Source organism: Ailuropoda melanoleuca, chromosome 8, assembly GCF_002007445.2.
Source record: "Ailuropoda melanoleuca isolate Jingjing chromosome 8, ASM200744v2, whole genome shotgun sequence".
Lineage (NCBI taxonomy): Eukaryota > Metazoa > Chordata > Mammalia > Carnivora > Ursidae > Ailuropoda > Ailuropoda melanoleuca.
In genome coordinates, this window is record NC_048225.1 from 117,315,640 (window position 1) to 117,338,782 (window position 23,143).

The window sequence follows — 23,143 nt, forward strand, 5'->3', positions numbered from 1 at the left end:
GCATGGAGCCCAACACAGGGCTCGATCTTATGACCCTGAGAACCTGACCTGAGCTGAAACCAAGAGTCAGACGCTTAACTAACTGAGCCACCCAGGAACCCCAGTATGTTGAGGTTTTAATTAGACATTAAAGTATATACATCATCCTCTGATACTTCAATGTAATCATAATGAAAAAGAACAAAATACTCAGCCCAGCTGAGATACTTATGATTCTAGCAGAGAAGGACAACGCAAAGGACAAAGGCTGAACACTTTACCTGAATGGCAGTACTACCTAAGCACAGACCAATACACCACTGAAAAGCCATCCCATCAATCAGAGAGAGGAAAAGTGTGTCCAAATTACCCTAGTTTCCAAGTTTATAAGCATTTTCACAACAGAATCTACCAACTCCTAAGGAATAAGACACAATTAATCAGACCAGAGTCTGAAGTCAAGTGGCACACCCTTCACAAAGAAAAAAAAACCTTGTTTGGCAAGATTATAATTCAAAATATTATAAAGGAAAATTAAAATGGACAAATCACTTTACTACTAAATGATATTCTAAAAATAGAGTAGAATTATATACACTTTTATCTCCTACAATTGAGAAATGGAACACTGGATAACTAAGTAATTTATTCAGGTTATTTTCCAAAACAGTGAAATAATACTGCTCTCTATGCAGTCTTCTCTGATGATTTAGAAGGTATCTAAAGATTCCTGAATTAGAATTAGCATTATCAATACAAAAAAACTATCACTATTATTTTATGGCCTATTTACTTACTCTGTGTTGGACATTATGCTAAGCGTTTTACGTGGATCATTTTATTTTTCCAAATAACCCTAACTCATTTTATAGAAGTAAAGCTTAGAAATAAGATTAGGGGCGCCTGGGTGGCACAGCGGTTGAGCATCTGCCTTCGGCTCAGGGCGTGATCCTGGCGTTATGGGATCGAGCCCCACATCAGGCTCCTCCGCTATGAGCCTGCTTCTTCCTCTCCCACTCCCCCTGCTTGTGTTCCCTCTCTCACTGGCTGTTTCTATCTCTGTCGAATAAATAAAATCTTTAAAAAAAAAAAAAAAAAGAAATAAGATTAAATACCTTACCCAGAGTTACACAATAAGTAGTAGGAGAGCCAGGATTTAATCCAGGGCTTATTCTAGAGTCTGTGATCTACTGCTAACATGACATGAAAACTGCATTTTCAAAAGAGATCTCTGATTCTTACTTAACGTCTCGTTTCCACGAAGAAACAAGGAAAAAAGAATCTCTTTTAATACTCTAGTTTTCTGGAACAAAAGGCATTTACAAAGAAAAACTGGACAGTACTACTTGATATAAGATTAAACAACAGAAGCCTCCAAAGCAGGTGCTGATAAATCTTAAGTTCTTGGTGGACACAGTGTTTGAAACTAACATATGCCAATACGAACACAAAGAGTTTTCAATAAATAACTGCTGATGAATGAGAAAGGAAACAGCCTACAAAAAAAAACTTCTGTGAGAGGTTAAGATGGGAATTTGAGCAAGTGCACACAACCTGAGAATCAGACTGAAGACAGGAGAGAACTCACCTGGTTACATTTAGAAAAGTGCCCAACAGCTATTTAGGCAGCAGCCACTAGATGGAAACATTTCTCCGTGGGGAAGGAAAGAACTTTTAAGAAGAAAAACCTAACATTACCATTGTAAATGTAAGAAGAGAATGGCTGGAGCACCTCAATTATCAATGAAAACAGCTTTTTAAAAAAGTACTTTTTTCTGACTTCACCTATTTTTTCCAAGTCTATAGATGTTCTCCCACCTTTCTCAGAGAGAAAGACACCTGCACACATCAGTGATAAAGACTCCCCGATGATGACATAGATTCTCACGGTGGGGTGGGAGATGAGTAATAATCCAAAGAGGGAATTCTCCCAAATTGGGGAGGGGCAGTAATGAAGCCTGTATCATGTAAAAAAGTCGGCTAGGAGATTTAGTGAACTAGAAGTTCACAGGTTTTCAACGCAAGGTGTTTGGGTTTTTTCCTAAGTCAACTGACTAGAGTTCTATATTTCGCTTAAATGCCTAATCCTATAAGGAACAGCCCAATTACTGAACCCGAACCGCAGGAGCCAATCCAGCACAACAGAGGGCCCGGACTCTGGAGGCAATCTGGGTTGAAACACCTGCTCTGCCGTTTCTCAATTCCGCAACGGGTTCGTTTTCCTAAATCAGAATGTATCTGCTACTTTTCTCTGATACAAATCAATCATACAAACTCCTCAGATTTTCCTAGAAGATCCCTAAGCTGTAGTCAGTCTTGTGAAATGTCTTGTCTCACAAGATGGATGGATTTATACCTGCTTAGAGCAAAAGCAAGCTTGTATTAAACACCAAATACAGATATAGCAGAAACCCATTACACACAAATTCCAAACAGGAAGCTCAAAATTTGTCAAGGGAAAGAATGGGTTGGTTTCTTCTGATTTTCTCCCCCTTCAATCTTTACTTTTTGGCCTTAGAATTAAGGCTATTTGGGGTGGGGGTGAGGGGCAGTGGTTTTCCAGGACAGCCTGTTTATCAAAGGGGCATAACAATGTGTATCCTCTCCTGATAAGCTGTAATTTGGATTTTTTTGTTTTAAAGATTTTATTTATATATTTGAGAGAGAGAGAGACAGCAAGAGAGGGAACACAAGTAGGGGGAGTGGGAGAGGGAGAAGCAGACTTCCCGCTGAGCAGGGAGCCTGATGCGGGGCTCTATCCCAGGACCCTGGGATCAGGACCTGAGCCGAAGGCAGACGCTTAGCGGCTGAGCCACCTCGGTGCCCCTGATTTGGATTTTCAAAACCAAAAACACTGGTGTAGGGGTGCCTGAGTGGCTCAGTCGTTAAACATCTGCCTTCAGCTCAGGGCGTGATCCTGGTGCTGTGCGATCGAGCCCCACATCAGGCTCCTCTGCTGGGAGCCTGCTTCTTCCTCTCCCACTCCCCCTGCTTGTGTTCCCTCTCTCACTGGCTGTCTCTCTCTTTGTCAAATAAATAAAGTCTTTAAAAACAAAACAAAACAAAACAAAAAACACTGGTATAAAATATAAAAGGGCAAAGACTGTCGGAATATTTAAGCTGAATTACTGGGGGCATAACTACAAGGTGCCATGAATCAAATGCTACAAATGCAGAAGTAAGATGACCAGCACCCAGTCACACAGATGGGATCTGACAAAAAGAGGCTGCTAATGACAAGATGAAACAACCGTGAATTATTGTTTCTATTTAGCATAATAATCATTTGATTTTGCTGCCATTTATTATTTCAATTAAGAAAGTCATTCCTATAGAGGTCCTCAAATCTCTGTCCTCTAGGGGATGGATCAGCTGATTTTTCCAATAAAGGGCCATGGCCACGTAAAAAATATTGTAGGTTTTGTGGGTCTGTTGTAACTACTGGACTCCGCAGCAACAGCAGGGAAAGAGCCTTAGACAATATGTAAACTACAAAGTGCGCTTGTAATCCGGTAAAATTTCACTTACAAAACACAGGGGCAGGCCATAGGTGGCCAAACACGGTCCCAGAATTTAAAGTGTTGTATTCCATAAAGCCCTTAATTTATCATTTTCTGGCTCCCATTTCAAGCAATACTAAAATTCCATGTTTAAACTGCATTTATCTAGATTTCAAATCAGAGAAATGTGTTCGAAAGCAAAATTTTATTTTTTGAAACCATAACTTTCGGACTTTAAAAGTTAGTATTTCCAATCTGAAAAGTGAGTTCAGTTTTTAAAGTAACTCAAGCATTCAGAATTATTTTATCTTCAGCGTACCCTCAGTTGTGGTGCAACTCACAACTATATCTGCCTGATCCACTGTTCTGCAACAACCTACGGAGCAAGAGAAAAAAGAGGAGCAGAAGGTGGACTTGAAAGAGAAACTGAAGCTATTCAAGTTTTCACTCCTTGCCCACCTTTGCTTATGCTCTGCCTTTATGCTCAGAGGTTCTTACACAGAATTACTATCTGATCCTGAAGCAGGAGGGAGGCGGGGAGAAGGACAGAAGAATGGACAAATGAAGAAGGAAATATTCTAATAGAAGCCTGTAACTATAAATCCTCAGCTGATTACCTTCTTTATAACTGAACATGACTTCACAGAAGAACTATTTTTGTAGGAAATGGAACGGTTAAGGGGCTTAGATAAATTATTAATGTAAAATAAGCACAGACTTGCTTAATAAATTAATAAACTAGTAAAACCATAACCCTCTGGTACTCATAATGTAATGCCCCACCACCATCACCTCTAATTAAAAATAACCTAGGAATCTGACCGCAAACTTTGAATCTAGGCTTTGTAAACTTCAGGAAATTACCTTCATATTGAGTTTCTCACTGGTTACTAAAACCAACAAATAAAAAAAGAAGTATTGGGCACCTGGGTGGCTCAGTCGGTTAAGCGTCTGCCTTCAGTTGGGTCATGATCTCAGGGTTTTGGGATCAAACCCCACATCAGGCTCTCTGCTCAGGGGGGAGTCTGCTTTTCCCTCTCCCTCTCCCTCTGTGCTCTCTCCAAAAAATAAATAAAATCATTAAAAAAAAAAAGTATTATTTGAACATTATTGAACATGGCTGTTGTGTGGATTAAGTGCGAAAATAGTAACAGCATTCAATACACGGTGCCAGATGTAGTCTAAAAAATACTTCCGTTCCTAGGAACTGGGTTGATTCTCTAGAACAGGAGAGAGCACTATTTACTACTCTTAGCATTCAGAGAAGAAAAAAACAGTAAGCAGTATTTTGAAACACAGATATGGTGCACTGTAAGCATTCAGTGATGTAGGTTAAGCTAAAGTCAGATTCATTTCAGTATCACATTTATCATTACCAAAAAGTACCTAATAAAAGTAGCTGCCTAATTATCAAAGAAATTTAGATTTTTTTACCCATAGGCTGACTTTTCATAAGCTTGACCATGCTATTACAGGGAAGTAGGATATAATCCATTAACCCAATGAGACGGGAGGTGTAGCCGGCTGCTGCTCTAAGTATAATGGTTGCTGCTGTTTCTACCCCACGTCACTTCCTGACCAAGAATCAGCACAGAACCTCAATGCACTCTACTCAGAACCAAAAGCCCTTCCCCTCAAATTACATCTAGAAAGGGGTCCCTAGCTTGTGTCTGATCTTGAGTAAAAAATACTCTTAACCTCCCCGAAGGGCAGGAACTATCAAGGATTTACATCCTAAGCTGCAGGCTTTATTCTTAGAAGCAGAGCTATTTGAAGATCATCATAGGTCTGCAGGACTTCCAACAGGCACACTAAAGAGAAAAAAGATTTCTCCACACTTCACGATGGAGAGAAAAATATTAACTTCTAGAACAAATCTCCAAGATCTCCCCAAAGCATTTTCTCTCTTCAGCAGAGGTCAATTGTCCAAGAAAGAAAGAATCTTAGGGGCACAGTTCCCAGGCAGATGCCTAGGAACTTGTAAATGAGATGAGGAAACTGTAACCTCTTACTCCATTCTTCTCCAACCAAAGCCCAGGATGCTGATGGGACAACAGATCCCAACAAGAACAAACCTCCTCTAGTCACAGAAGTCAAGTCCAAGGGTTCACCATACCTCTGTGTTCACGTCACAGCCCAGAGCATATAATTTTTGGAAGCCTATGAGAGACTGAATTATACCCAGTTATAGCACTATCCATTTGGTCATGTTTTAGAGCTACACTACTGTTTGAATAGAACTGTGTATCGTGATTATTAAATATGACCCTTCTCAGGGAGCCTGGGTGGCTCGGTTGGTGAAGCGTCTGACTTTTGGTTCCAGCTCAGGTCATGATCTCAGGGTCCTGAGATCGAGCCCCGTGCACCAGGCTCCGAGCTCTGCAGGAATCTGCTTGTCCCTCTCCCTCATTCCCTGCCTCTGCTCCACCATGTGTGTTCTTTCTCTAAAATAAGTAAATAAAATCTTTAAAATTAAAAAAACATATGACCTTTCTCTGTCACAGATGCCATTCCTTTTGTCTCTTACAACAAACAATCCTGTTCCACACTTAGTGCCACCGACCACTTGGCTAAATGCTTTGCATAAAGAATTATAATTAAAACAAGAATAAGATACGTTCTTTAGTCAAAAGTTCGTTATCACTTGAGGGTTCCCCTATGAAGAACTGGAAATGGTCACTGGCCAAAAAATGGACACACTGTTCCCTGAGCACACCTTGAACCTTCATACCTCTCTGCCTCTGCTGGTCCGTGTCTTCCATACCCTGGACCACTTTTTACCGACGCATATTCTCTCCATACTCCAGACTCACCGAAGCAGAAGTTCAAGAGGTGGGACCCTACAATGTGTGCTTTAGCAAGCTCTCTAATAATTCTGATGCACAACGAAGCCTGAGAACCATGGATCTACACTTAAAGAGCGTCTTCTCTGAACTCTCTTCACACATAAAGGGCTTCCTCTTCCTCAGGACTATTTTCAATATCCTTTATGAATAGTTTCCTCCTTCCCTGCCACTTACAACCACAAACGCCTCTGAGAACAACTTACACATCACACAGGATTACAGTCACATCACGTGGATCACAGTGTGTGCATTTCCTCCCCGACACCCTCCCCCACACTAGATGGTGAGCTGCTTCTTCGTCGGTATTTCTAGAGCTTGGCACATAGCAGGTTATCAGTAAGCGTGGATTGTTCTGCCAAAATATTCAAGCGGCTATAAACAATATGTCTTAAAAGACGAGACTACCGCCACCCTACACCGTCTGAATTCATGAGCTTCCTCACGGCATTGTCTCGAGTCGTTCCAGGATACTGACCTTGGGGGCTTTCTCAGCTTTCAGTTTACGAACCACCTCCCCTTGCGCAGCAATTTCCTCATAGAGAGATTTACTGTCCACAGTACTTGCTGATGACTTAGAAGAAACATCCTGTACCACTGCAGGAGGATTTCCAGGTTTATATTCCTGGCCGGTTTTCTCCTTATATTCAGCTTTCAAAGCCAAAAGCTGTTTTACAGCTGCATCTACATCTTCCTTTGCTGCTTTCTTGGCTTTTAATTCACGAACCACATCCCCTTGAGCAGCCACTCGGTTGTACAGGACCAAGGAATCCTCAGATGGAGCACAAGTATTATCCAAAGAAGGACCTGGTCTTTCCTTAAAAGGAGTAGTCGGCTACAGACGCGGAAAACCGAAAGTGAAATAATTAATTCGTGTTTAAATGTCCTCTCACAAAATTGTATCAGATTGATCGTCATATAGCATTTCATGCTAAAAACTTAAGTTTTAATCCCTTAAAAAGTTTAAGTAAATAATCTCATTCCTGAAAACTTATCCTAATGAAAAATGACAGAAGTAAACAAAGGTAGAGGCACATGGATATGCACTGAAACATTTTTATCATAGTTAAAAACTGAAAATCACCTAAATCCTTACCATTAGGGGATTAAAGAAATTATGACACATCTAAAAGATATGGGAATAAATCATTGTTCCATCACACACTAGCTCTGTGACCTTGAATTACATAAGCTATTTCTGGTTTTAACTATTTTAAAAGAAAAGTAACTGTATTGAATCCATCAGTGTGATGGGAAAATAAAAGGTAATAAATCTTCTTAAAGCTTTTAGTTACAAAGGCTGGGAAAAAGTGAGTATCAGTAAGTTTCAGGAAGTGTTAAAGAGATAATATCTAGATTGATAACAAGCAAGACCTCCATGAAATACTGTGATACAATTTTAACTCATTACTATGGAACAATTCCATCTTTGTATAAAATTACATATTTCCGGGCATGTGATTATACATAAGTATATACAATAAACCCAGAGATATGTTCACTAAAATGATCTCTGGGTACTGAATAACTATGCTATTTTTTATTCTCAATGTCATGATTTCCTTCTGCCTAGAAAACTTTCCACCCTATCCAAATTTGAAATCCAGCTCACATCATACCTTCCCCGTGACTTTCTTCTTTAACTGTCTTCCCCTTAATCCATATTTATGAGTCATGTTTATTAGCTCCAAAATGTTTCACCTCTGGAACTCTGTCCTGATCCCACATCCAGCATTCTGAATGGGCTTTAGCTACATTTTACATGGGGGTTAGGTTCTGAAGTCAACATGTAAGTCAAAAACCACATACATTTGGGGTGGTTGGCTGGCTCGGATGGTAGAGCATGCGACTCTTAATCTCAGGGTTGTGAGTTCAAGCCCTGTACTCAGCATAGAGATTATTAAAAAATAAGTAAATAAAAAAAAACACATATACTCAAAATTACTCCCTTGGAACATACAGCCATAAATGTTAATATGCACATATAAATGCATATTATACAGTGAAGCAAGAATACAATAAACGGAGCCATTCTGTATCAAAAATGTATCATTCTGTTCTACTTATTTTTGATAAACTGAACTGACTCATTCATGCCTAGTAAACAGGGAAACAGTATTAAAGGTATTAGGGTAACACTGAAAAATCACACCACCTTGTGGTGATTTCTTCCAGTACGTTAATGTTTGATGTCAAAGAAACATACAGGAAAAAGATTTCTCACAATTAAGAGAAGGTTCCTTCAGGCACCTGGGTGACTCAGTCAGTTAAGCATCTGCCTTGGCTCAGGTCATGATCCCAGGGTCCTGGGATCAAGCCCCATTATCAGGCTCCCCGCTCAGCGGAAAGTCTGCTTCTCCCTCCCCCCTGCTTGTGCTCTCTCCCTCTCTTCCCCAAATAAATAAAATCTAAACAAAACAAAACAAAACCAAAGGAGTGGCTTCCTTGAGTGCAGGCAGTACTTTAAAAACACTGTTTACCATAACATTAACCCATCTAAGGAAGGTGCAAGTGCAGATGAAGAAATTTCAAAGAGCTATCCTCCTCAGCTTCAAAAACAAGGAAAAAAAAAAGGATGAGGCAGGATCCAGGCGGAGTCAGACTTTAATTCTGATGATACTGCTCTCTATTAGACGCAAACACCCTCAAAGACCTACATATCAGAGGAGAGAACATTAGCCCTAAGGCTTAAGGCTGCCTTCAGTGTTGGATACCAACACTAGTCAACTGTACTTGAACTGCTATTAGGATTTGCGCAGGTTCCAAAACATATCCACAAACTTTCTGACACTCCCTCCATCAAGAAGTGGGGTCTATCCCCTCCCCTTGAATTTGGGAAACCTTAGAAGTACTCAGACCAAGAGCATGGCAGAAATGACACCATGTGAGATTTTCAAGGTTAAAACATAAAAGGCAATGCTGTTTCCACCATGTCCACTGGACACTCACTTCTGGAGCCCTGAGTTGTCCTATATGAAGTCTCACTACCCTGACACTACCACGCTGAAGAGGTGACTTGTAGCTGCTTTGTGTGACACTTCCCCTTTCCTAGCCAACAGTCGGCATCAACTGCCACTCACGTGAGGGAGCCACTGTGGGTGTCCAGGCTAGCTGAGCCCCTGGTGACTGCCAACCAGCCGCCACTTGACGGAAACTATAGCAGACGCATGGATTCTTAGTGTTTTGTCCCAACCCTATTTTTCCTAATAAACCAGCCCTGTTATTTTTAGTATGCCACTTTGTAGAACAAAGTTCCTCAAGAATACACAAACTTCTGAAACAGTATTACACCATATGTTAACTAACAAGAATTTAAAAACAAATTTGAAAAAAAACCACAGACACTTAATAGTGTTACACTAACATCTTTACAGGATATGTAAAACTGTGAGGTACTGGTGGAAACTGGGACCAATGAGGGCCTGGGTAGCCACATTTCCCATGTCATGCATTAAGATTCTCTCTCTCCCTCTCCCACCTCGAGTACACCAATTCTTTCTCTCTCTCTCTCTCTCTAAAAGTAAATAAATAAAACAAATTAATAAATTCTTTGAAAAACTTGTCAATTTTAACTTTTAGTATAGCGAATACTCATAAATATAACCCACATAAACGAAAGGGATCCTCAATCATTTTTAAGAGTGTACAGGGTCTTGAGACTAAAAGTTTGAAAACTGCCCTATTTATTTTTAAAGATTTTATTTATTTATTTATTTGACAGAGAGAAAGAGGATACAAGCAAGGGGGGTAGCAGGCAGGAGAGGAAGAAGCAGGCTCCCCATTGAGCAGGGAGCCTGATGCAGGGCTCAATCCCAAGACCCTAGGACCATGACCTGAGCGAAGGCAGACGCTTAACCGACTGAGCTGACTGGCTGCGATCACACAGTATTTAATTTGTGGTAAATTAAAAGCTCAAGTCATGACATTCCCACCGTAAATAGTTCCAGACTCATACCTAATAAACTCACGTGTTTCTGTCTTCCCTAGCTCAGATTATTTATCATTCATTTACCTATTCAACCACACAAAATTAGGACTTACTGTCTTACTGATTCTACTTCCTGAATTCATGTCCTACTGTATATCTTCCCTGCTCTCACATCCTCTGGCTTCCTGACCACTTATAACATCTTCTAATCCTACTTCCAATCCACCTACCCAAGTATTTTCTACACTGCTGCCAAATTATCAATGCCAATCTGAAATCTACGGATCCCAAACTATGCATCAAGGTGCTCCAGGGGGCCACAGGAAATTCATGGTGCTGCCACAAAGTATTTTAAATAGTTGAGGTAAACAGAGAAATATAACCAACATCTGTCAAACACTGCATGTACTACAAGCTCAAGATGGTTCAATTTTAACATCAGAGTATGTCACATTCCTTTCAATGATGTCCTGTTTTTGCAAAACTAAAATTTCCACAGCTGCTGTGTTAACATCAAATACCACAGGAAAATCACTATGGAACAGGAAATTAGCACGGTAGTATCCAATCTGAGTCCAAGATTCAAGAAAGAAATAAAGTATTATTATTATTTAAGATTTTATTTATTAATTTGACAGAGAGAGACAGCATAAGCAAGGGGAGTGGCAGGCAGAGGAAGAGGGAGAAGCAGGCTCCCTCCCGCTGAGCAGGGTGCCCAACTCAATCCCAGGGGGACCATGACCAGGTGTCCAAGACCTGAGCCAGAGGCAGATGCTTAACCAACTGAGCCACCCAGGTGCTCCTAGTATTATTTTTTCTTTTGATTAGTATATCACTCTAAGAATGAAATAAAACTTAAAATATTTAAATTTAAAAACACAATCTTTTAAGAATAACATTTTTTTCTTTCAACTTATGTATATTATGTCTTCCAAGGACTACTGGCATATGAACATTTATCTGTCCGAACTTAACTACTTAACAAAGAGAACTGTTAGGAATTTCACAGCCCATGGGTGCCATGAAGAAATTGGCAAGGAACCAAGGGTACTGTGTGAACTGAGGAAGTTTGAGGACCTTCGCCTACACAATAAAGGCCCTCATTCTCTAAATGTGTCACCAGCTCTCCAATCCACATCCTCTCTGCTAGGGAAGCTAAGTCTCCATCTGGAATGTCCCTCCCAACCCTGACGGCCCGGCAGATTCTGCATTCATTCTTAAGCATAGAGATTAAGCATTACCCCCAAGATGAAGAAGAAATAGAGAAAGGCAGGAAGTGATGGTTTCCTCTCACCCTCATCCTAGTAGTTCCTATCCATGCTCTCCTTTTTGAACCTCCTCTCTCAGAGGCACTGGAGTTTGACAGGAAAGTTACAGAAAGGGAACCAGAAAGCCTGGTCACTGTCCCGACTGTTGTCAATAAAACTTTTGTTATGTTGGGCAAGGGATTTTTCCTGTTCTCTCCATGTGTAAAGTAAGTAGCTAAGAATAGGTGGTGTTCAATGTACTCTTCAGCTCCACACGATGCTCCTGACTAAAGCAGATACAATATTAAAAAGAAAAGGATCTGGGGCGCCTGGCTGGCTCAGTCAGTGGAGTGTGTGATTTTAGGGTTGTGACTTCGAGCCTGACCTTGAGTGTAGAGATTACTTTAAAAACAAAAAAAAGTATGTAAAAAGAAAAGGATCTGCTGCAGCAGTACTGGTGGTGGTGGGGAATCGTTATACAAACATTCTTTTAATATACTCTTTCTCACTTTTTCATGTAATAAAATTAAATCTAAAAAATCTTGTTCTGCAAGGACAAGACTCCAATAAAACCCCTGAAACTAAGGGACACTGTCGTCTTCAACATCAATAGTAAGACAGATATAACCACTTGTAAAGAAAGATTCCAAATCCTGGTAAAAAGATGGCTGATTAGAGGCATATCCATAAAAGTCAATGTTTACCTCATTTTTTGTTGTCTCTACCTTGGTCTTTTCTCTTGACCCAGATGTTGGCATTTCCTTTGTATGTCCATCAGGAATGTATATCAAAACACATGGGGCTTCTTTGCAGCTATATGGGCTAAAAAGAAAATGTAGGGCCAAAAAAAAATTATGTGACAGTAATTAAAACTGAATTCCTACATTAATTCAATGGTACGTTAATGCTTCTCAAAGTATAAACAGTCCATTCTCCTATTATTCAAATCAGAAGCTCTTCAGAGTAGTTTAAAAAGAATGAATACGTAAATAAAAATTCAGAGTGCTAATTATAACCTTCCAGTTTAAGAACTTTTATAGCTATAAACACACTAACTCCAGAACAAAAGCACAGCTACTCTGTCTGCCACCAGAAATGGCACTAGAGGACGCTAACAGTCTCATTCTTGATTGAAAGCAAACATATCTCCATACCACACCTAATCTACTTGCAAACAGAAGAATTTTTGTAAAACACTTGTAAGAATTTCTCAATTCTAAAAAGTAATTAGCAAAATCCACTGCCCCCGAGACTATTTGTAAGCAAACGATTTCTTCAAATTTTGTAGTAAAAGCTTAAGTGAAAATAAAGAGAGAAAAATTCAGTGTATTTCTTTAATATTTTTGAATAATAGCTTTACTGAGATACAATTTACAACTTTCCTCTAAATGTACCTGGCTGCATTATTTATATTCTACAAATACATCTCATGAAAATACGCTATAAAGAAGAAGGTAATAGTAATAATTTTCACCCAAAGATTAACTGAAATTATTTTCTTTATACTTGGACTACATGAAGATGAATTATAAGGCGGTTTAATTTTAGAAATAATAATTTGCTGTTACTATATTGTTTCAAAGTTACTGCTTGTTACTATAAAGTCCGAAATATTAAACATAAAAGGCAAATATCAAACTGAATACAGAATTATCAGGTATGGTATTTCAGTAGAAATGTGATTTTAAAATCTTATTTACTGTAAGAATGTTAAACATTTTCATTTAAATGCTCAATGACATTTAGTTACCTAACAGGTTCGTATGGCTGATCACATATGAAGAATCCTCTTCTCTGGAGTTGTATAATGTCTCCTTTTTTCAAATCCTTAAGGCAGGGATCTCCCAGCATTAGTTCTTCATGCTGTAAAGATGACAGAAGACCAAAATACACCTTCTTAGAAATCACAGCACCGAAAACAACTCTACAATAGAAGTCGTCTTTCCAGAGGTGGAATATTCTTAACTTAAACAAGTATGTTACAAACTTTACTACTTACACAGATGCAGGGAAACAGTAAAGATGTAAACAATTACATACATTGTATTATTAAAAGTTAAAATTGATGAACTGATGAACTTCAGGAAACCTTTTAACCAACTAGATTGGTATCCCTGCACATGTAAGTTTCCCACCATAAATATGAGCCGCGGTATGAAAAACACATGGAGACCCAGCTGAAAAGCACAGCAGCACAGCACTTAAGCACAAGCAAGTTCCTTAATTTCATTGTGCTTCAGCTCCAATCTTCAGTAAAATGGAAACAACACTCTTTCACATCTTTTCATTTTAACAAAATTTTACAGATCTTTTCCATTTTACTTGAAAACCAAATACTTAGAAGTAATTTTAAAAATTCTAAAAAACAGCTTACGTAACAAGGAAAAAAGAAACATGGTTTCTTTTAGAAGGCTACCTTGCTGTTCTTGTTGACGTACTGCTTAAAGTCCTCATCTTTGCCCAGCACTGGCTTTGTGATCAAGTGCTCGTAGGTGACACAGATTGCGGGAACAGGAAGAGCATGTGCCGTCTCTGCGAGCCACGTGATCTTCGTAGTTTTCTTGTAGTCTTTGTTCTCCAAATTCAATTTCGCATCAAGAGATACAATTTTTCCATCTGCATTTCTAAATATAAGATCAAAAGGCGTTTAAAGAAAAGAAAACCATAATTATCATAAATCCATTATTTTGTCCTGTATTTCTAATAAATGGCTAGGAATTTTCTTTGGAAAAATGTCAGAGCAAACATTTATTTGAACTTCCAATGTTCCAGACGTATACTGGCTAAGAGATGAATAAAATATAATCTACTGGAGAACAGATGCACACACATCTGATGAAGAACATGAACATATTTACAAATTTTAAAGTCATCTGCATTAAACATCAAAAAATGTAAAGTACTACATTTTCAAACACTTATTACTTGAAATCATACGTAATGACTGGACAATTCAGATTTCAGAGTTTATATAAATTAATTTTATTAGCATACTATGCTCCATTTATGTAATCTTAAGAACAAACTAACAAGTGTAGCACACTATAATAACTAGCAAGTTCACAGTCATCACAAAACAATTAATTTTAAAGCGGATTTTAGGATAATGTTATATATACAAATTCTGTTCAAAGGATCCCTTCCCCAGGCAACTGTAAAATGAGAATTAGATGACAAGAAGGGACCCATAAGCATTTATTACATCTAGACACAGTAATTTTCAACATCACAAGCAAAACATACCCTGATACCCGATTAATAAACTAGAACACATATGGAAAAGAAATTTGCTGTATGTCCAGAGCTGGCAGTTTCTATGCCAAAGCAGATTTATCAGTCAGGAAAATGAATGAGTCTAAAACTGGTAATTTTTCATAAGTGAATAAACATAAGAAATCCCTTCCATATTTATTTAAAAACAGACGAAAAGTTCTTACTTGTTTATTTTAGTAATATTGATGTTGCCCCAATTTATAAAAGTAACCATCTCCCCCTCTGACAATGTCTCTGCATCAGCACCTTCAATGAAAACTTTAGGACTGTACCATACCGGCTTCAAGCCAACATCGGGATTCTGATTTAAAAAAAAAAAAAAAAAATGGAGAGTGTTGATTGAAACAACTTATTAAACCCAGCATGCAAATTTATATATTCATTATATTCTTTAACCAAACATATTGACTCCCAGCTCTGTGACAGTTGGTCAGCCACGTGACCAGTAATGCTAATGGGTGTCAGATGAAGTGACCTGTCCCTAAACTTACTTCCAGCCTAATATTCTTTGTTTTCAAAGCTAAGATGGTATTATTTGTCCTTGGCGTTCCTCCAACCAGACTCTGCTTTGCTATCCTCAGAATGTCACTAATGCTATCCTCAGAATGTCACTAATGCTTTGAAGCAAAGGAGAAAATGAAGTCACTCCTGATGAGTGGCTGTAGAACATTACAGAACAACAGATGTCACCACAGCAGGAAATTGTGCACCTTTCATATTTTACAAGACAAATCAAAGAGTATCATATTTGTATAGATTGATAAGTTTTCTGTCTTTTCAGTATTATATAAAGAAGAAAAAAGATCTGGAGAATAAAAAGAATGGTGTGTTAACTTTCAGTTTTTGTTTGACAGACTTCAAAAGAAGAAAAGTATAAGATTTTTTGAAATAAGTGTTACACACAGCATGTGTTTAATAATTGTTCATCAATGTGCTAATGCATCTGAGAAAAATGAGTATGCTGTATCGACTTACATTCTACTGCGCTCAGAGAAGAATGGTAACAGGCTAAATCTACACTTTGTGAGGAAAATAACAAAGATTCCACAGATTGTACTGAGCAGTCCAGTCATCATTTAAAGAGTGTCTCCAAATCAATTAGTCCTTAACTACTAATTATCCTTTATTACTTGTGTAACTATTAACTAAGCTATCTGAACACAACTATCATTTTAACAAATACGTGCCTTAGAACATTTTATCTCATCGTTCAAATTTCAAAGCATTCAGTATGCTTCACAATTAAGCTAACTGTAGTGGGTGACGTGATACACAGCACCATCACCTGGCTGAACCAATCAGATGTAAGATAAAGGCAAAGCCAAATCAATCACAGACACATACTCTTTCCAAATCTTATTAGGAGTCCCCTTAAAATAACTCAAATCTTTAAAGTTAAAAATAGCCAATGTCATATAGAAAGGCAATCATATAAGACTATAACTTAGATGCATATTATTTTATATGTGAATTAGTCCATGAACATAACACAGTTATGAGTAAGGTTATGAGTATATTAGGCTATTGTATGAGTGAGTTAGTCTATGAATCTCCATTATACCATGAAGGTATTTATAGACAACCCACAAAGCTGGAATAAAAGGATCTATTTCTGCTTCAAGGTTGTCAACCAAGCAGTCATAATTAAGACACCAACCATGGTTTAATTAAGAGGAATTCCCTACTATCTGTATCTAAGATTTATATTCTGAATTTAGACGGACAGATTTCATCCTCACTTCACTGATATTCTCTAAAACAGACTAAATGGCAGTGTGATAAGATTCTGGATGAAAACTGTGATTCAAAGGGCGCCTCGCTGGCTCAATCGGTAGAGCATGTGACTCTTGATCTCAAGGTCATGAGTTCAAGCCCCACATTCGGCATGGAGCCTACTTTAAAAAAAAAAAATTGCGGGGCGCCTGGGTGGCACAGTGGTTAAGCTTCTGCCTTTGGCTCAGGGCGTGATCCCGGCGTTACGGGATCGAGCCCCACGTCAGGCTCCTCTGCTATGAGCCTGCTTCTTCCTCTCCCACTCCCCCTGCTTGTGTTCCCTCTCTCGCTGGTTGTCTCTCTCTGTCAAATAGATAAATAAATAAAATCTTAAAAAAAAAAAAAAACTTAAAAAAAAAATAAAAAAAAAATTGTGATTCAATATTACTAGGTCTGATGTTTTGGCTTAAAGACAAAGGTAACAACGAATAACCCAGTTAACAGAATGCACCTCAGTTTCCCTATAAAAACATGAGCATGGGGGCGCCTGGGTGGCTCAGCTGTTGAGCGTCTGCTTTCAGCTCAGGTCACGATCCCAAAGTCCTGGGATCGAGCCCCATATCAGGCTCCCTGCTCGGCGGGAAGCCTGCTTCTCCCTCTCACACTCCCCTTGCTTGTGTTCCCTCTCTGTCTCTGTCAAATAAATAAATAAAATCTTTAAAAAAAAAAAAAAGAGCATGAATCATCTTTCAAAATGACTCCACGAAAAGATAAACTTTTATTACTTACATGCTATCTCTACAGAATAAGAAAAATAGACACAGAGTGTAAAAGTTCTGAGATGTGTTGTGGATTGTTATTAGAATAAGCTTCTTCAGCAAGAAACCCAAAGAAACATCAATTAGTTATCAAATCCTGACTAATAATGTTGAATAGAAAATGATCTCAAAACCATGCTATTGCCACCAAACCACATTTTCCCTTTTACTATCCTGCTCCTTCTGAGAGTAACATTGGTGAAGGTTAGGGTGACCTTTGGGTGTTTGGCTACTTCTTTCATCTCCTCCTGAGCCTCAGGGATATTCACTGGAATCACTTCTTTCTTCAGTAATGCAACATATCGTGGGGCCACCGGGTCAATAACCTACAACAAATGCATCCTTGTGTTAAAACGTTCAGATATTTTTAAAACTTCATAAATAAAATAAAGACTAGCACAGGAACACTAACTGGCTTTCTTTGTTACTGCATTTACTAATATTTTGGTTTATCTGCTAAGTCTCCTCTAATATTTAACTGTCCAGCAGAAAAAAAGAAAACAATCATAATCGAAAACTACATGAAATTTAGAGTTCCTTCCCAAGAGTAACTACTGACAGGTGAAAAGAAACCAATTAGTTACAGCAATATTACTTTTGAAAATAACTTTTAGCTCCGTTATCAGGTGAGGAAAAATCATCCTGTGGGGTTATATAGCAATCCTATGGGTAAGTGCGATATGTCATTTTGTATTGTTGGAGAAGTCCATTTTCAAAGAATATAGATAATGTATTTTTCAGTATCATTTTTAATCAGTGTTAGACAACCTATCACCATCAAAGCAAAACAGCATTAGGTCACTATAATAAGGCAATTCTACAAACTCAGTATAAACAAGACATTTCTACTGGTCTGCAAGCTACACATATAGGGACCACTGTGTTCCCAGTACTTGGCAAGGGCCTGGCACACACAGGTAATCAACAAACAGGTGCGGATTCACTAAATGAATGGTCCTACTCGCTATGCTCTAACCTGACTCCACCTCCAAAACAGCAGTAACATGCCCTTCTGGATCGGATGTACTTTCCTCACTTCACTGTTCAATTTAAAATTATCCATGATGACCACACACAACAGCAGTGTTTAGACACTAAATAAAGCACATGGAAGAAAAATGTAGATAGAGGCGTATGTACAAACAGCTATGGAGGATGTAGGAAATAGTGGCATGGCTAATTAAACTTGGCTATGTTTGTTTTGTTTTATATTGTTGTTGTTATCACTGTTTGGTTGTTTGTTTGCAGTCTGAGAATGAGTCACTCAGAATTTTAACTTTCCTGTGTCTGCTACTCCTCATGGCTTATAGTTCATGTTGGTAGTAAATCAGGACAAGCCTCTATTATTATTCCATTTTTCCTTCCTTGAGTTAGCTTAAAGGTCATTCTTACAAATTCAAGATTCCTCCTTTCAGCTTCAATTGGGCTAAAATTATCAAAGACTTAATCTGTGACTCCTCAGTTCAGTATTTAAGCCGGGAAGACGCAATTTTTTTTAAAGAAGCTAAAACTAGACAAGCCAGCCTGAGAAGCTTCCTCCAGTTCACTGCACCTCAGTTTCCTCAACTGACAAGAGAAGACGACGGTTTCTCACACCCGACTACTGATAATGATCACTTAGACAGTGGCTAGCACAGATTCTCAGGCCGCTTAACCCTACAGGAAAATGAATGTAATAGTCTGAAGTAAGGTCTAGAAATCTATTTTTTTTTTATTTATTTTTTTTTTTTTTAAGATTTTATTTATTTATTCGACAGAGATAGAGACAGCCAGCGAGAGAGGGAACACAAGCAGGGGGAGTGGGAGAGGAAGAAGCAGGCTCACAGTGGAGGAGCCTGATGTGGGGCTCGATCCCATAACGCCGGGATCACGCCCTGAGCCGAAGGCAGACGCTTAACCGCTGTGCCACCCAGGCGCCCCAGAAATCTATTTTTAACAAGTATTCCACAGGACAGTCAGGAACAGTCAAACCTGGGAAATTGTGGATTAAAAGATTTAAGACTTTTTCAGCTCTAAAATTATACAATTCTAAAAATTTCTGGATCAAATTACTCCGAAGGGTCCCAGAGATTTCAAGGAAGTTGCCCTGGCAGAAACTACCCAGTGGGGGAAGGACAAGACTAGGACTAAGGAGAAGACTCCAGAACCCTTAACACACTTCCACCAGAAGAACTACCCTTTTATTTACTGGGGTTTACTTGAAAAATTTTCATTTGAAGGAAGATTTTCCTTTTTTGGGGTCAAAGAGAGAAGTTTCTACATACTTTAATTTACTAGGTAGGAGCAAAAGCAAGATGGTTGGGATGAGATTTGGGGGAAAACTATAATATTATCATACCACTAAAATACTAACACAGATTTTAAAATTAAAGCAGTAAAGGAAGGTTGATGTAAGCAAGCATTACTCTGAAATGAACACCTTAGAGCTATGACTTGACTGAAGAGTTCACATTTAGCAGTTACATAAAACCAAGAAGAAAATTAGGTTAATACAGAGTAAGCTAGTGAAATGTCCCCTATCAGTATCAAGGTATATTATTTAATGGAACTAGACAGCTTCTATTTAGTTATGATTCAGAAAAATGATGTATTAGTTTCCTACCAACATGAGAAGTCAGGCTAAGAAAGCATGGATTATAGTATTTTCAGAGGGATATTGAGATTATGACCCACCCCACATCTCACTGTCCCCTTTATCCATTTTCCCCTTTTCTTTGCCGTATATGCTATACTCTAAATAAAGCTGTTTCTCCAAAGAAGCATGTACTTAAAGAGTCCCAGCTAATCCAGAGTTAACCCTCTTGTCCTTTAGCAGAAGATGCTTTAACAAAAATGCTGGGTTTCTAAGAGTGGGAGAGTGTCCAAAGAATGACATTTTATCTCTGCCCTTAATGACTGCTTCAGAGTGCCACGGTGTTAAATTTAGTTCAGTGATGCTTCACTTATATTTTATTCGCAGAGCTTGGAAAGAAAGAGCAAGCTATAAAATAACAAAGCAGTAATCAGACTGAATGGGACATGAACCCTAAATAAGAGATCTGTACCTCAAGGGGCAGAAAGAGTGGCAACATGAAGGAAGGATAGGAAGAGGTGAGGAAAGTCAGCAATAGAAACGAAAAGGCACATCATCAGAATAACTTCATCTTTACTATCAATCAAAATGTTTTAACTGCTGTTTTTAACATGGTGCTTAATGATTAGAGGTCCCACAGATGTATAGATAAACAAAGCAGCTGAAAAACACTCATCTACTTTCACTCCCTCCCACCTCCCCACTAAAAGACATAAAGGATTTTTTTGTTGTTGTTTAAAGGCACAAACCCAGAAAAATCAGTGTAATCAAAGAGGAGATAATAACAACAAAACTGTGGAATCTGAAAACTGTATGGAAACATCCCCTCTCTGCTCCATAAACAAGGCAACTGGCCCTCCCCCATCCCCACTACAGAAGGGAAGTTTACTCTGCAAGGACAGTGCTTAGATCCTGGCAGATACCAGGAGGAGCTGAAGGTGAGGGTACTGCACAAAGAGACCAGGGGCTTAAGTGAATGTATGATACTAGATAGAAAGGCCCTCAGTCTTCCTCTGTTCAGCTCCAATGCTCTGGCAGCCAAGCCTTCACACTTCATGCAGGTAATTAAAAGAAACTCCTCTGGAAAAACTGCCTAATCCAAGAGATAAGAGATAAAGTTACTGACATCGAGGTTCTCCAACTGACTCAGCCAGGTCATCCTACATCGACGTTCAGCTGACAAGCCCAACTCTTTCTGGGCTTCTAACTGCTCCATTAGTTCTCCATTTTAAACATGAGCAGAAAATCAAGACTATCCAGACCCCTGAGATGTCTTTAATATGTCTATAATATGATACAAAAAGCCAAAATAATCTGCAAGAAAGAGATACAAGAAAAAAATTCCTACTGATGCTAGTATTCTAAGCATGAAACGGAACAAGAAGTTTATTCTTTATTTTATTTTTAGATTTTATTTATTTATTTGACAGAGAGAGTGCCAGCAAGAGAGGGAACACAAGCAGGGGGAGTGGGAGAGAAAGAAGCAGGCTCCTAGTGGAGGAGCCTGATGTGGGGCTCAATCCCAGAACGCCGGGACCACACCCTGAGCCGAAGGCAGACGCTTAACGACTGCGCCACCTCGGCGCCCCCAGAAGTTTTTTTAAAATTCGGAGGACTGGGGGCGCCTGGGTGGCGCAGTCGTTAAGCGTCTGCCTTCGGCTCAGGGCGTGATCCCTACGTTATGGGATCGAGCCCCACATCAGGCTCCTCCACTAGGAGCCTGCTTCTTCCTCTCCCACTCCCCCTGCTTGTGTTCCCTCTCTTGCTGGCTGTCTCTATCTCTGTCAAATAAATAAATAAAAAATCTTTAAAAAAAAAATAAAATTCGGAGGACTGAAAAGAAATCTTGGAAATGATACATAAATGAAAAACTCAACAGGAGGGTAGGAACATAAAGTTGAGTCAATTCAGCACAAAGCAAAGCCAAAAGATGAGATGGAAAATAAGAGAGAAAATAAAATTGAAGGACCGTCCAGGAGGCCCAACATCTGCTCACGAAGAGTTCCAGGGAGAAGAAAACAAAGTAGAGAAAAAACAAAGAATGGATTCAAGAAAATCTCCTAGAACTGAAGGAATAAGTTTCCAGACTGGAAGCCACATGTTCTTCCGATGGATAAGGATGAAAACAGAGCCCCACCACAGCACATCATCACGAAATTTCAGAGTGACAAAGGTCATACACAAGGTCTCAACAATCTTCACCCCTTGCCCCCGTCTCAGGGAGCTACCAAAGGACAGAGCACAGCAAAGCAAGAGAAACATAAAAAGAGAAGAGAAATCCAAGAACCAGGTGACCCATCACAGAACAAAGGCAAAGGGGATCCCAGGATGATGATGATGGCTGACCTCAGGAAACTGCTGAGCTTCAGAAGCTAATGGGCCCCTAATCCAGATTAGCACAGGGCAGTGCAGAAGGCTCAGGCAGAGCTGTCAACATGATAAAACTGAAAGAATACCGAGACACAAGAACATCTCAGCAGGAAATTCAGACAACTCCTGGAGAGCTAAGATGGAATTAGAAAACTAAACAAATGGGGGAAAACAACAATCAACTACAAGAAAACCAACAGGGTCTGAGAAAAAGTAAGAGACCCATGTCCCCTCTTTCTGTTGTGGGAGTCAAATGAGGATGCTTGAAATGTTAAAAAAAAAAAAAAAAATCAAAAAGTAGCAACACACATCTTATTTAGAGACACAAGCAATAAAAATACCAAAGAATAATCTAAAAGAGCGAAAGTGCTTTCTCCAGGGGGAGAAAATGGAAGGAAAGGAAAAAGGCAAATATGCTGCTCACCTTAACAGACCCTACAGACCTCTCTGACCATGGTGAAATATAGTTCATGTATTTGAACTAAGTACACATGTATAACTTCAAAACTTGAAACCTTTAAAATTTGGGTTATTAATGAAAAGTACACCAAATTAACTTTGCCTGTAAATTCTACTTGTATTTATTATTAGTAAGTGCAGCAACAGAAAGAACCAATTAATTCCTTTATGTATCAAAAACACATAAGACTAAATAAAACAAATTCAAGACACATGCGAGACAAGCAAGTATTTCTTGAAGCAAGGCATCAGCACAATCAAGCAGCAATAAGAAAAAAGAAGTACAGAACACAATCACAGAAACTATAGTTTAAAACATGGCATTTTAATGATTTGCCTTATTATAGTGTCTAAGCATCTGCTTCCAATTGGTAATTAACAATGTCGATATGCAGTATTCCTTATTTGACTTTAAGGAACAGTTAAAAAAAAAAAAAGCTA

At 38.8% G+C, this 23,143-nt stretch overlaps 1 protein-coding gene across 2 annotated transcripts in view; it reads right to left on the reverse strand.

Annotated features, from left to right (window-relative positions):
- The window catches only part of EPRS1 (glutamyl-prolyl-tRNA synthetase 1), a 66,403-nt gene that overhangs the window by 19,907 nt on the left and 23,353 nt on the right, over positions 1-23,143 (reverse strand). The window contains exons 13-18 of one of the 2 annotated variants that reach the window (XM_034667199.1): positions 17,517-17,627; positions 14,935-15,071; positions 13,914-14,121; positions 13,248-13,360; positions 12,223-12,319; positions 6,801-7,157 (exon numbers count right to left, since the gene is read on the reverse strand). In XM_034667199.1, the coding sequence (XP_034523090.1) occupies positions 6,801-7,157; positions 12,223-12,319; positions 13,248-13,360; positions 13,914-14,121; positions 14,935-15,071; positions 17,517-17,627 (1,023 nt within the window). Of the gene's footprint in view, positions 1-6,800; positions 7,158-12,201; positions 12,320-13,247; positions 13,361-13,913; positions 14,122-14,934; positions 15,072-17,516; positions 17,628-23,143 lie in introns of both variants that reach the window. The other variant, XM_002920007.4, reaches the window with a different exon arrangement.